Source organism: Zootoca vivipara, chromosome 10 (genome assembly GCF_963506605.1).
Source record: "Zootoca vivipara chromosome 10, rZooViv1.1, whole genome shotgun sequence".
In the NCBI taxonomy this organism is placed as follows: domain Eukaryota; kingdom Metazoa; phylum Chordata; class Lepidosauria; order Squamata; family Lacertidae; genus Zootoca; species Zootoca vivipara.
In genome coordinates, this window is record NC_083285.1 from 67,859,325 (window position 1) to 67,872,740 (window position 13,416).

At 47.6% G+C, this 13,416-nt stretch overlaps 1 protein-coding gene across 1 annotated transcript in view; it reads left to right on the top strand.

Moving 5' to 3' along the window:
* LOC118091535 (uncharacterized) overlaps positions 1-13,416 on the top strand; it is a 45,743-nt gene that overhangs the window by 12,053 nt on the left and 20,274 nt on the right. The window contains exons 3-9 of the mRNA XM_060279760.1: positions 742-869; positions 3,219-3,327; positions 5,413-5,529; positions 8,081-8,142; positions 9,033-9,167; positions 10,335-10,520; positions 12,149-12,251. Of these exons, the coding sequence (XP_060135743.1) occupies positions 742-869; positions 3,219-3,327; positions 5,413-5,529; positions 8,081-8,142; positions 9,033-9,167; positions 10,335-10,520; positions 12,149-12,251 (840 nt within the window). The remainder of the gene's footprint in view (positions 1-741; positions 870-3,218; positions 3,328-5,412; positions 5,530-8,080; positions 8,143-9,032; positions 9,168-10,334; positions 10,521-12,148; positions 12,252-13,416) is intronic.

Sequence of the window (13,416 nt, forward strand, 5' to 3'; positions counted from 1 at the left end):
TGCCCAAATATAAACAGTTAACTTATTAGACCTCACAATAATTTCATAATTAGGTACCTGCTTTTGTATTTCTAATAGTATAACCAAATCAGTAATTTTTGACAAAATTGTAAAAACTTCTCTGAAAATTTATTATTCCAAAAATGAAATCTTTGTCTGGTTGTAAATATTAAGATTATACCAGCAAGAACAAGTCTTTCAGTAAAAAAATAATCATTTAAATCAAGTCTTACTGACTAGTGATTTAAATTGTGATTTAAATCAAATCCACCTGTGGATTCCCCCCTCCCCCGCCCAAATGACCCCTGAATTTTTGAATTTTATTGATATTGATGCTGCATTTTATGTTGTATTTTATACTGTTTTATGCTGTTCTTAAATCGCATTTTAAAAATGTTTTATATTTGCTGTTAGCCGCCCTCAGCCCGGTTTTTAAACTTGGAAGGGCGTTGTATAAAATAATAATAATAATAATAATAATAATAATAATAATAATAATAATAATAATATTATTTATTATGTTGTGAAACAAGAACGGACCCTGTTTGATTTGGCTTTTTACAACAGGGATGGCCAACCCTGGACAAGGGACCGTATCCTGCTCTCCAGAAAGGTTCCTCCTGCTCCCCCAGACCCCCCACCCCCTAAAATGTGTGCTTTTTAATTTCCCCTGTTCCCTGAACAGCAAATATACCCCTCACATGTCCTGATGCCTCTCCCGCTTTCTTCCTCGCTCCCTAGTGTTTTCGAACCCTTCCTGCTGTCCCCACCACTCTGAGGAAGTGGCGACGTGCGATGGCTGCCTGGTGAAGACCACCCTCACCGCAGAGAACGAGGTGGAGGCTAACAAACTCTCCAACAATTACAAGGTGCGCTCCGGGCAGGGAGAGGAGGGTGGGCGATGGCAAGGGGCAGAGAGGAACCGAGTCGATGTGCCTGTTGTTGTTGTTTAGTCATTTAGTCATGTCCGACTCTTCGTGACCCCATGGACCATAGCACGCCAGGCACTCCTGTCTTGCACTGCCTCCCGCAGTTTGGTCAAACTCATGTTCGTAGCTTTGAGAACACTGTCCAACCATCTCGTCCTCTGTCGTCCCCTTCTCCTAGTGCCCTCAATCTTTCCCAACATCAGGGTCTTTTCCAAGGATTCTTCTCTTCTCATGAGGTGGCCAAAGTATTGGAGCCTCAGCTTTCCTTCCAGTCCTTCAGGGCTGATTTCCTTCAGAATGGATCTTCTTGCAGTCCATGGGACTCTCAAGAGCAGGCATCCCCAAACTGCGGCCCTCCAGATGTTTTGACCTACAAATCCCATGATCCCTAGCTAACAGGGCCAGTGGTCGGGGAAGATGGGAATTGTAGTCCAAAACATCTGGAGGGCCGAAGTCTGGGGATGCCTGCTCAAGAGTCTCCTCCAGCACCATAATTCAAAAGCATCAATTCTTCGGCGATCAGCCTTCTTTATGGTCCAGCTCTCACTTCCATACATCACTACTGGGAAAACCATAGCTTTAACTATACGGACCTTTGTCGGCAAGGTGATGTCTCTGCTTTTTAAGATGCTGTCTAGGTTTGTCATTGCTTTTCTCCCAAGAAGCAGGCGTCTTTTAATTTCGGGACTGCCATCTAGGGCCGGCACAACCGCGAGGCGAGTTCAGGCGGTTGCCTCCGGCGGCAGATCAAGTGTCCGAGGACCGCGCTGCCCCCCCTCTAGCCTCCTTTTTCTCCCTTTGTTGCCTTCAGCTTGCATGGGGGGGGGGCTGCAGAAAAAGAGGAGAAAGTGGCGGGGCGGTGGCATCTTTTGTTTTGCCTCCAGCGGCCAAATGTCCTTGCTGCCATCCAGCAGGCCCTTCTTATTCATTTATTTCTCAAAATAAAGAGCACACCCCACAGTGGTCTTACTGCTGTTTGTTTTTGCTTTTAACTTCTTTTCAGTCTTTTACGCTGTTTGTAAACAACAGTGATATATTTCTGTGATATGGTGGTACATAAACTTTTTTTTATAAATAAATGAGTTTTTTTTGGGGGGGGAGCAGGCTAGTTTCCCTCGCTTGCCTCATATCTTGGGTTCTACAAATGCTAGAAACATAACTCTTTATTTGAAAACAACAACAACAACAACAACAACAACAACAACAACAACAACCACAACAACAACAATTTATTATTTATACCCCGCCCATCTGGCTGGGTTTCCCCAGCCACTCTGGGCGGCTTACAACAGAAAAATGAAATAAAACAATTAAACATTAAAAGCCTCCCTAAACAGGGCTGCCTTCAGGTGTCTTCTAAAAATCTGGTAGCTGTTTTTCTCTTTGACATCTGATGGGAGGGCGTTCCACAGGACAGGCGCCACCACCGAGAAGGCCCTCTGCCTGGTTCCCTGCAACTTGGCTTCTCGCAACGAGGGAACCGCCAGAAGGCCCTCGGCGCTGGACCTCAGTGTCCGGGCAGAACGATGGGAGTGGAGACGCTCCTTCAGGTATACTGGACCGAGGCCATTTAGGGCTTTAAAGGTCAGCACCAACACTTTGAACTGTGCTCGGAAACGTACTGGGAGCCAATGTAGATCTTTCAAGACCGGTGTTATGTGGTCTCGGTGGCCGCTCCCAGTCACCAGTCTAGCTGCTGCATTCTGGATTAGTTGTAATTTCCGGGTCACCTTCAAAGGTAGCCCCATGTAGAGCACATTGCAGTAGTCCAAGCGGGAGATAACCAGAGCATGCACCACTCTGGCTAGACAGTCTGCAGGCAGGTAGGGTCTTTTAACTTGTTTTCAGTCTTTTACGCCGTTGTAAACAACAGTGATATATTTCTGTGATACGGTGGTACATAAACTTTTTTATATAAATAAATGAGTTTTTTTGGGGGGGGGGGAAGCAGGCTAGTTTCCCTCGCTTGCCTCATATCTTGGGCTCCACAAATGCTAGAAACATAACTCTTTATTTGAAATGAAAAAAAAAACAATAAAGCTGTGGTTCTCGAGATCACGATTCATCAGCCTGGGGGCAACATCTTCCTTTGCCTTCCTGCAGGCATTCATGGGAACATCACTTTCAAACAGCCACGGCTTCCCCGCTCAAGAGTCCCAGAAACTGTAGTTTGAGAACCTGGAACCTGTCTCCTAGAACTATGGTTCCCAGAAAGGGCTTGATGGTGCAACGCAGCTTTAAGTAGCTTTAACCGGCGCCCCTGTAACAGACAACCTCTTTCTCCTGCAGTTTGGCTTTAAGAAATGGAAGAGTCATGTGACAGCCAGGCCCTGGGAAGACCGCTCGGAGATTGTGAAGGAGCTGTACTCTGACCTGAACATAATAAAAAGCCCTGCAGGTAAAAATTAGAAATAAAAACCCGGTTAGTTTCCTGCTGCTGTTCTTGCCCAACAATCACATGGACATAAACATCAGGAGGGGCTTGTTTTTTAAGAGGTCAATCCTCCTGCATCTTGCTGAAGGACAGAGCTGTTTCATAAAACTTTTCATAGAATCATAGAACCATAGAATCATAGAGTTGGAAGAGACCACAAGGGCCATCCAGTCCAACCCCCTGCCAAGCAGGAAACACCATCAAAGCATTCCTGACAGATGGCTGTCAAGCCTCTGCTTAAAGACCTCCAAAGAAGGAGACTCCACCACACTCCTTGGCAGCAAATTCCACTGCCGAACAGCTCTTACTGTCAGGAAGTTCTTCCTAATGTTTAGGTGGAATTTTCTTTCTTGTAGTTTGAATCCGTTGCTCCTTGTCCGCTTCTCTGGAGCAGCAGAAAACAACCTTTCTCCCTCCTCTATATGACATCCTTTTATATATTTGAACATGGTTATCATATCACCCCTTAACCTTCTCTTCTCCAACCTTCTTTTACCCCACCTTCCTCCATTAAACGCCCCCATTAAAAAAAGTGGGGAAAGTGCATATAGAACTCTGTTGAAAGATCTCAAATACTAGTAGAATTGTGAAGGTACAACCATAATAACAATAACAATAACAACTTATTATTATTATTATTATTATTATTATTATTATTATTATTATTATTATTTATACACCGCTCATCTGGCTGGGTTTCCCCAGCCACTCTGGGTGGCTTCCAGCAAAATATTAAAATACAGTAATTCATCAAATAGGGACCCAGGTGGCGCTGTGGGTTAAACCACAGAGTCTAGGGCTTGCTGATCAGAAGGTCGGTGGTTTGAATCCCTGCAACGGGGTGAGCTCCTGTTGCTCAGTCCCAGCTCCTGCCCACCTAGCAGTTCGAAAGCACTCTGGCAAGTAGATAAATAGGAACCGCTCCGGCGGGAAGGTAAACGGCGTTTCCGTGCGCTGCTCCGGTTCGCCAGAAGCAGCTTTGTCATGCTGGCCACATGACCCGGAAGCTGTCTGCGGACAAACGCCGGCTCCCTCGGCCTATAGAGCGAGATGAGCGCCGCAACCCCAGAGTCAAACACGACTGGACCTGATGGTTAGGGGGCCCTTTACCTTTACCTTTAATTCATCAAATATTAAAAGCTTCCCTAAACAGGGCTGCCTTCAAATGTCTTCTAAAAGTCAGATAGTTGTTTATTTCCTTGACATCTGACAGGAGGGTGTTCCACAGGGCGGGCGCCACCACCGAGAAGGCCCTCTGCCTGGTTCCCTGCAACCTTGCTTCTTGCAGGGAGGGAACTGCCAGAAGGCCCTCGGCGCTGGACCTCAGTGTCTGGGCTGAACGATGAAGGTGGAGACGCTCCTTCAGGTCTACTGGGCCGAGCCCGTTCAGGGCTTTAAAGGTCAGCACCAACACTTTGAAGTGTGCTCGGAAACCTACTGGGAGACAATGTAGGTCTTTCAGGACCGGTGTTATATGGTCTTGGTGGCCACTCCCAGTCCCCAGTCTAGCTGCCGCATTCTGGATTAATTGCCGATTCCGAGTCACCTTCAAAGGTAGCCCCACGTAGAGTGTATTGCAGTAGTCCAAGCGGGAGATGAGCAGAGCATGCACCACTCTGGCAAGACAGTCTGCGGGCAGGGAGGGTCTCACCCTGCGCACCGGATGGAGCTGGTAGACAGCTGCCCTGTAGTGGAGTCAAGAAGATTGTAAAATTAAAACGAGGGGAAAGTTAACAGTGGAAGGTTATCGTTTCCAGTGGTTTTCTCATTTACAACTAACGGAGAGATTTAAAATAAAAATAATCCTTCCAGTAGCACCTTAGAGACCAACTAAGTTTGTTATTGGGATGAGCTTTCGTGTGCATGCACACTTCTTCAGAGAGATCAAAGTCGGATAAAAAGACTTTTTGTTTAAGGTCCCCTCCTCTCTCCTGGGTGTCCTTGAGGCCTTAACCTCCAAAGTTCTCTGTGTCTGAAGGAAGGGGACGTGGGAAATCCGAGTCTGGAATAGACTTTGTGTGTTTTTTAAAAAAGGATTCTTCTACCTAGGCTCTATGCTGACCTGTGGAAATCTTTTCTACCTGCTCTGTTTTGGATGGTGGCTGTCCTTGCTGTACGTCCTGGTCTCCATCCTGATGTTCCTCACCCTCCTGGGGGTGCCCTACGGTGAGTTCTGGGGACGTAAAATTGCAGAATTGGAAGGGACCCCCCAGGGTCATCTAGTCCAACCCCGGGAATCTCAGAGCGTGCGAAAAAGCAGTTGTGGCTGTGCTTATGTTCAAGATCCAGTTTCTGGGCGGAAGCGGAGAGGGAGGAATTGAAGAGGCAAAAGCAATGGATGAATGGAAGATTCAGGTCAGGTATGTTTGTAAGAACTCGGTCGTTTAGTGTGGCAGGACTTGGACTTTGGAACTCCCTGCCTATTGATACAAAGCAGGCACATGGGTAGGATGTTGATGTATGCTTTAACAAACCTGTTTGAATATTTTAACATTTTGGCCAATAATTGTACAGTGGTAATTCTAGTTGCGGACACGATTCGTTCTGAAAAGTCCGCAACTAGAGTAGTGCTTCTGAGTGCGATAGAGCGTTTCTGCGCATGTGCGCAACACGCAGAACACTTCTGCATGTGCGCGCAGGGCGAAACCCGGAAGTATACCCTTTCAGATTTGCCGTGTTCGCCCGCCGAAAAGAAGCAACTTGAACCTAATGCAACATGAGGCATGACTGTATTCTTTTATTCTCTTTCTAAACCACTTTGAGGGTTTTTTATTTTTTAAAAAAATAGCAATCAAGAAGTGCATACATTTTATGAAATAGGTAATTTTTTTTTTTTTAAAGGAAATTGCCCCAGAAAGCCAGCGCTCATGTGTCTAGCGGCTTAATTTTCGCCTTAGTGGCTGGGAATAGTCAGGCTAACCTCATGCCATGTGGCTGATTTTCTTGCTGCGAGGAAAAGCCTGAGACTTGCATACACCACGGCCATTATCCCAGATGGGATCTTGCCAGTGGCGGCCAGTGGCTGTTGGGAGTCGTAGTATGGAAGGCAGAGCACCTGGTCAGGGACAGATCTCCTGTGAAACAAATGAAGCTGAACTGTCTGGTCGACCCAATTTGAATCACACGACTCAAACAGATTAATTTTGGGTGGTATAAATTCCCACAATCCCGGAGTTTGAGATTGTCGGAATATTTTGCAAAATGTGCTTCGCGTAGTATCTATTCTCTCTTCTTTTTTATAAAGCATTTTATTGAATTTTCCAAATAAACACATTTAAGACATTAAACAAAACAAACATTCAAAAACAAATGCAACACACACAACTATCTTTTTAACAATTCTTTCCAAATTTCTCCTTCTCAATGCTCTGCCGAGCTTGACTTCCCTCCCTCCCCTCATTTGGTTTTCTATTCAGCTCTTATCTCGCAGTTCCTTTGTTCCATCCATATACTGTAAAGTCAATTCGTAGGATTTATTTCAGTCCTGCAAGTCCTTTAAGCTTCTACAGTTCTTTTCCATATAGTCCACAAATTTACTCCAGTCTTTTTGGAACCTTGTTTCCCCCTGGTTCCGGATCCTGCTAGTCAGTCTCGCTAGTTCCGCATAGTCTATCATTTTTGTCTGCCACTCTTCAATTGTCGGTAAGTCCTAAGTTTCCCATTTTTGGGCTAACAAAGTCCTAGCCGCGGTTGTCGCATATAAAAATATTATATAGTCCTCCTTTGCAATCTCTTGTCCAATAATTCCTAATAAAAATGCCTCTGGTTTTTTTGGGAAAAGTATACTTAAGAATCTTTTTCAGTTCATTATATATCATTTCCCAAAATCTTTTAACTTTTTCGCATTTCCACCACATATGATAAAAATCTCCTTCCTTCTCATTACACTTCCAGCACATCTTATTACTTATCCTATACATTTTAGCTAACTTTGCTGGTGTTAAATACCATCTATACATCATCTTCCAAACATTCTCTTTCAGGGCGGTACATGCAGTGAACTTCAGTGTTTGATTCCATAATTTCAACCACGCATCATACTCACCACGTAGCATCTATTCTCATAGGTGTTTCAGCTGAAAGATTCTATTGACTGTGGCCTTTTCTCGGTTTCATTTCATCCTCCTGGGATGCCCCCTGCATGTCTAGAAAATTCCCCTCATTTTCATCCCACCCCCATACCCCAAAAACTATAAATCACAGGACATTTGTATTCAACCCAGTGACTTCGGCATGTGAGATGATCCAGTACAGTCATTTTAATCAAAATCTGTGATGTAGTTGTTTAATTTTTTGGAAAAATAAATGTGCTGATCTCTTGTGGGACAAATCCAGTGAAGAAGGGCAAAGGGTTACCCAATAACCAGACCTCGTTGCTGGTTGAGAAGGGGTGACCATGACAGTTTGAACTCCAGGGCCCCCCCCCCAAAAAAAACTTAGATCTGTCACTGTGCCTGGCAGTGGGCGGGGCCAGGGCCAATAATAGGCGGGGCCAGCAAATTCTGATTTTTGCCGCTGTCCTCTTCCTCGACGAGTTCTGCAAGGGGCAACCAGAATAGGAAGATGGCAACCAGAACCAGTGGGGGCGCTGGTCGAAGGCAGAGGACCAAGGTTGGCGATCTTGCCGCAGCCTACAGAAAGGGGCAGCTCAACGCTTTGCCCCATCCCGTCCACTTTCTTTGCTCCCGAGCCTCACCTGTCCTCCTTCCTTCCGCAGGTAAGCTGTGCTGGAAACTTGCGGGATATTTCCTCTGGCCATTTGGGAAAGTCATTCAAAAGGTAGGAGACCCGAACAGAAGCTGATATTTGCAGAACTGCGACTTCTGGCGTTTTTGAGAGGTGCCTTGCTAGTAATGGCGGCTAAGGAAGCAGCGTGTCTTTAGGGCAGAGAGAGGGAAGAGGGAGGGCAGTGGCTTGCGAGGTGAAACCCGCCTGCTTCTCTGGGGTGGGGTATTTATTTCGGTCCTCCCCTTACGGCCACTTCTGGAAAGAATATGCAGGCTGAAACGCAGCCGGCCTTTGAAATGTTCACTTCTCCGAATTCTGTACTGCTGTTTTAAAAATTGCTTATCATGTGAAGATGGCAGTACAAAAATACATGAGAGTGGGGTGGGGTGGGGGAGAATTGCTTGCAAAAATATGTTTATTAGAAGGAATGCGCAAGGATAATAAATGTTTGTGAGGACTCTGCCACCTCCACCACAGACCGCCTCGGATGCGGTTTTAAAACCTATACAGCCGTACCTTGGGAGTCGAACGGAATCCGTTCCGGAAGTCCATTCGACTTCCAAATGGTTCGGAAACCAAAGCGTGGCTTCTGATTGGCCGCAGGAAGCTCCTGCAGCCAATCGGAAGCCCTGTCGGACGTTCGGCTTCCGGAAACCGGAACGCTCACTTCTGGCTTTGCGGCGTTTGGGAGCCAAAGCGATCGAGAACTAAGCCGTTCGAAAACAAAGGTACGACTGTGTTTAGTTTTGTTGTGCATTGGCAAATCGCCTTAAATCTAATGTGAAAGGTGATTCATAATCTATTGTTGTTATTTTATTATTGTAATATTTTGTACACATTTTTGCAAACCATTTCCCTCGGTAAAAATAATGTCTTGGGCATTGATTTGGGAAGTGCCCGTTCCCTCCCCTGACTTCTTTCTCAACTCCTGCATCCTGCAGACGAAAACTTACCGTCGGAACTGCAGCATGAAGTTCAGCAAATTCGACGCCATCGCGGAAGTGAACGAGGTGAAGGAGACGACTCCCCTCGTCACCCGCCAGGAGTCGGCTTGTGAGGACAGTGCGCCGCACTGGGTAAGGTGGGGTGCTGCCTTCCTAGAATCATAGAATTGTAGAGTTGGAAGGGGCCCCCAAAGGCCATCTAGTCCAGCCCCATGCAATGCAGGAATCTCAGCTCAAGAATCCTTAAAGGAGGGGGGGGCAGACTCTCTCCCACCCCACCCCCCCCACTGGAGGTGGGAGGTTGGAGAAAACGAGCGAGGTCCCAACTAAAGAAGAATGGCAACTTAAGCTCGCAGACTTAACATGTAGAACAAGAAGAACATATGTTTAGAGAAGATTGGAAAATGTTTATTGCAGGCACCCCCAAACTGCGGCCCTCCAGATGTTTTGGCCTACAACTCCCATGATCCCTAGCTAACAGGACCAGTGATGGGGGGAAGATGGGAATTGTAGTCCAAAACATCTGGAGGGCCGAAGTTTGGGGATGCCTGGTTTATTGAATATATGGGGGGGGGAATTGTGTACACTTGAAAACGTTGGCCATATTAAGATAAATTCAACAGTGTAAATAAGTTTTGATGGATGTAATACAGTGGCCCCTCGACTTACGAATTACTCGACATCCGAAGTTTGCAACTTATGAACGGGACAAATAGCCGCACGCTTACGAATTTTTCTACATCCGAATGGAAACGGTTGGCGGCGGCTTTAAATACGGTTTCCTCGACTTACGAATTTTAAATGCGGTTTCCTCGACTTACGAATTTTTTCGAATATTTTTTTCCTATGGGAAACCGCTTTTCGACTTACGAATTTTTCGACCTACGAATGTGCATTCGGAACGGATTAAGTTCGTAAGTCGAGGGACGACTGTAATGGAATACTGAATGGTTTAGTTGACCGAAAATATACATGGATTTGATATATGTAAAATGAACCGTGGAAAGAAGAGAAGGGAAGTCATTGATATTTTAAGGATGTTTAGGTGAGTATTCTAAATTGCAAAACAGAAAATTTAATGGAATTATATTTAAAAAAATAAAACAGAGGTTGGGTGCCCATCTGCCAAGGAGTCTTTAGCTGTGATTCCTGTCATGCGGGAGGGCTGGATTAGATGACACTTGGGGTTCCCTTCCACCTCTACAGCTCTGTGGTTCCGCCCCTGTGTGTTTCTGTTCTGCCGTGGGGAAGCTGCTCTCCTCCCTCCCTGATCCGCCCCATTGCCCATCTCTCCAACAGCGGCGTCCCAGCACCTATGTCTGGCTTCTTTTGGGCTACCCACTCCTCTCTCTCGCCCACGGGCTGATCTGCTTCGTCTGCTGGCTCCTCGTCTTCATCATCCCCATCGCCAAGATGAACGGCCGCACCGTCACCAGGGTCCTCCTCCTCCCCCCGGAGCAGGTCCACGTCCAGCGGCTGCGGAAGGTAAAGTTGTTGGCCGGGCAGGGGCCGCTGACTTTGCAGGGGCCCCATGGAGAAAGGCTTGTGGCTTTTTAGCATCAAGTCAAGCAAGGGATAGGGATGCAGGTGGCGCTGTGGGTTAAACCACAGAGTCTAGGGCTTGCCGATCAGAAGGTCGGCGGTTCGAATCCCTGCGACGGGGTGAGCTCCCGTTGTTCGGTCCCAGCTCCTGCCCACCTAGCAGTTCGAAAGCACGTCAAAGTGCAAGTGGATAAATAGGTACCACTCCGGCAGGAAGGTAAACGGCGCTGCTCTGGTTCGACAGAAGCGGCCTAGTCATGCTGGCCACATGACCCGGAAGCTGTCTGCGGACAAACGCTGGCTCCCTCGGCCTATAGAGTGAGAATGAGTGCTGCAACCCCAGAGTTGTCCATGATTGGACCTAACGGTCAGGGGCACCTTTACAAGCAAGAGATGGCGCGGGTAGAATTTTCTGTGGCATGGATAAACAAAGATATTTTGTCACACAGTTCGTTGTTAAGCTGTGGAACTCCTTGCCACAGGAGGCAGGGATGCCCACCAGCTTGGATGGCTTTAAAAGAGGGTCAGACAAATTCACGGAGAAGGAGGGCTATCGATAGCTCCAAGCCAGGACGGCTCTGCAATGCTTCTCAGTCCCAGTTGCAGGAAACCCCAGGAGGGGAGAGTTGCTCTTGTGCTTGGATCCTGCTTGTAGGTTTCCCTTTGGACCACCAGGTCGTGCCCGCGAGAACAGGATGCCGGGCTGGATGGGCTATTGGCCTGATCCACCTGCCTTTTTTTGTGTGTGTGTGCTTATGTTGTAACGGGATGTGGGTGGCGCTGTGGGTTAAACCACAGGGCCTAGGGCTTGCCAATCAGAAGGTCGGCAGTTTGAATCCCCGCGACGGGGTGAGCTCCCGTTGCTCGGTCCCAGCTCCTGCCAACCTAGCAGTTCAAAAGCCCGTCAAAGTGCAAGTAGATAAATAGGTGCCACTCTGGCGGGAAGGTAAACGGCGTTTCCGTGCACTGCTCTGATTCGCCAGAAGTGGCTTAGTCGTGCTGGCCACATGACCTGGGAGTTGTACGCCGGCTCCCTCGCCAGAAAAGTGAGATGAGCGCCGCAACCCCAGAGTCATCCGCGACTGGACCTAATGGTCAGGGGTCCCTTTACCTTTACCTTTTATGTTGTAGCACGCAATTCACACACTCGCTACCCCTGAACTGAAGCTTTAGCACAGGGTTCAGCAAAGTTTTTGTGGCTTAGGCTGGTTCACGGTCCCGCAGACACCGCGGTGGGCCGGAGTGCGTGCGCACTTGTGCAAACGCTATTTCCGGTGCGGAGGAGGCATGCACAGCTTCCTATTGGCTGCAGGAGCTTCCTGCAGCCAATGGGAAGCCGGCCTGCGTCGCGGAAGGCGGTCCCCGCTCTGCTCCATGCCGGTTTAGCATGGGAGCCGACCGACCGAGCGGGCGGCTGGGGTCCTTGAGCGGGCGGTGGGGATCCATGGGCCGGTTAAATGACCCCCATGGGCTGCTTGTAGCCCATGGGCCGTAGGTTGCCGACCCCTCTTTTAGCAGCATTTTGCATTGACTGGCATCAACTGATAGTCTCTTGGTTCTGCCGTCTGCAGACAGAAGTTCCCCTCGACGCTGAAGTGGTCCTTTGCTGCTACCGGGCTGTGAATGCTTATTACTACAAATACGCCGTGGATGGGATCAATGTCTTTGCCGTCAGTATCCTTTCGGTGTTGTTGCTTTGGGTTTTGCCCCCTTGGGAGCAGGGTTTGTGCGAGAGTTTGGATCTGGGTCTTTCATCCGTGGCCAGATGTCTCTTGGCAGAGTGAGATCTCTTGAACGCAGTGACGCCTCTCCTTATTTTATAAACCTCGATCGCATCACATTTTTTGGGGGGGGGAATTGAGCAGAGCGAATTGGTTAAGCAAAACAGATGGGTTTTCTGCGCGGAGTTGCTTCTGCAGATGTAGCGAGGGCTGAGGAGCAAAACCCGGGCAGAGCTAGAATACAGCTCCTTGACCGTCCTGAAAAACCTCCTTGCCCATCTTTAAACAAAGAGGTGGTGCACTCTGCAGGTGCTTATGAGAACTCTTGACTTTGTAAAGGGTCCTATACGGGTTTACCAAGACAACAGGTCATGTCCGTCTTTGCTTACTTCTGAGAGATAATAATAATAAAAAAAATAAAATTTTATTTATACCCCGCCCTCCCCAGTCAAAAACCGGGCTCAGGGCGGCTCACACCAACAAAACCACAATAAAACCTAAAAACAATTAATTAAAATACAGATTAAAATACAGTATTAAAATTTGAAATGCAGCCTCATTTCAAGTAGTCCATAAATCCAGGCCATGAGGGAGGAAAACACAGGGGTCAGGGGTCAGGCTAAGTCCAACGGAAAGGCCAGGCGGAACAGCTCTGTCTTGCAGGCCCTGCGGAAAGATGACAAATCCCGCAGGGCCCTGGTCTCCTGGGAAAGAGCGTTCCACCAAGTTGGGGCCAATACTGAAAAGGATGTAAGCAAAGAACAAAGTCTTGCTGTTAAAATTACAACGTGCAAGAGAGTGTATCCAGAAAGGACTCATTCAGGTGTCCTACGTGCCAGGAAAAGAAATTCCTGCAGATGTCTTGTCAAGAGTTGTTGACAGGGAACAACTTCAGGTTTATGTACCGTACAGCGGTTGCAGTTCGGCTAAAATACTGCAGCAGCGGCTTCCATGGAATGGGGGAGGATGTTGGGAATTCCATTCCTCCCGGACGCTGAGTTGTGGGGAGGCCCCAGGCCTCAGCGTTGTCACCCAACACTAGAAACCTGTTTTGGGGTTAAAGCAGGAGCGTTGATACTGAGAGTGTCGGAACTCTGGCTCCGCTGTCTAATTCAATG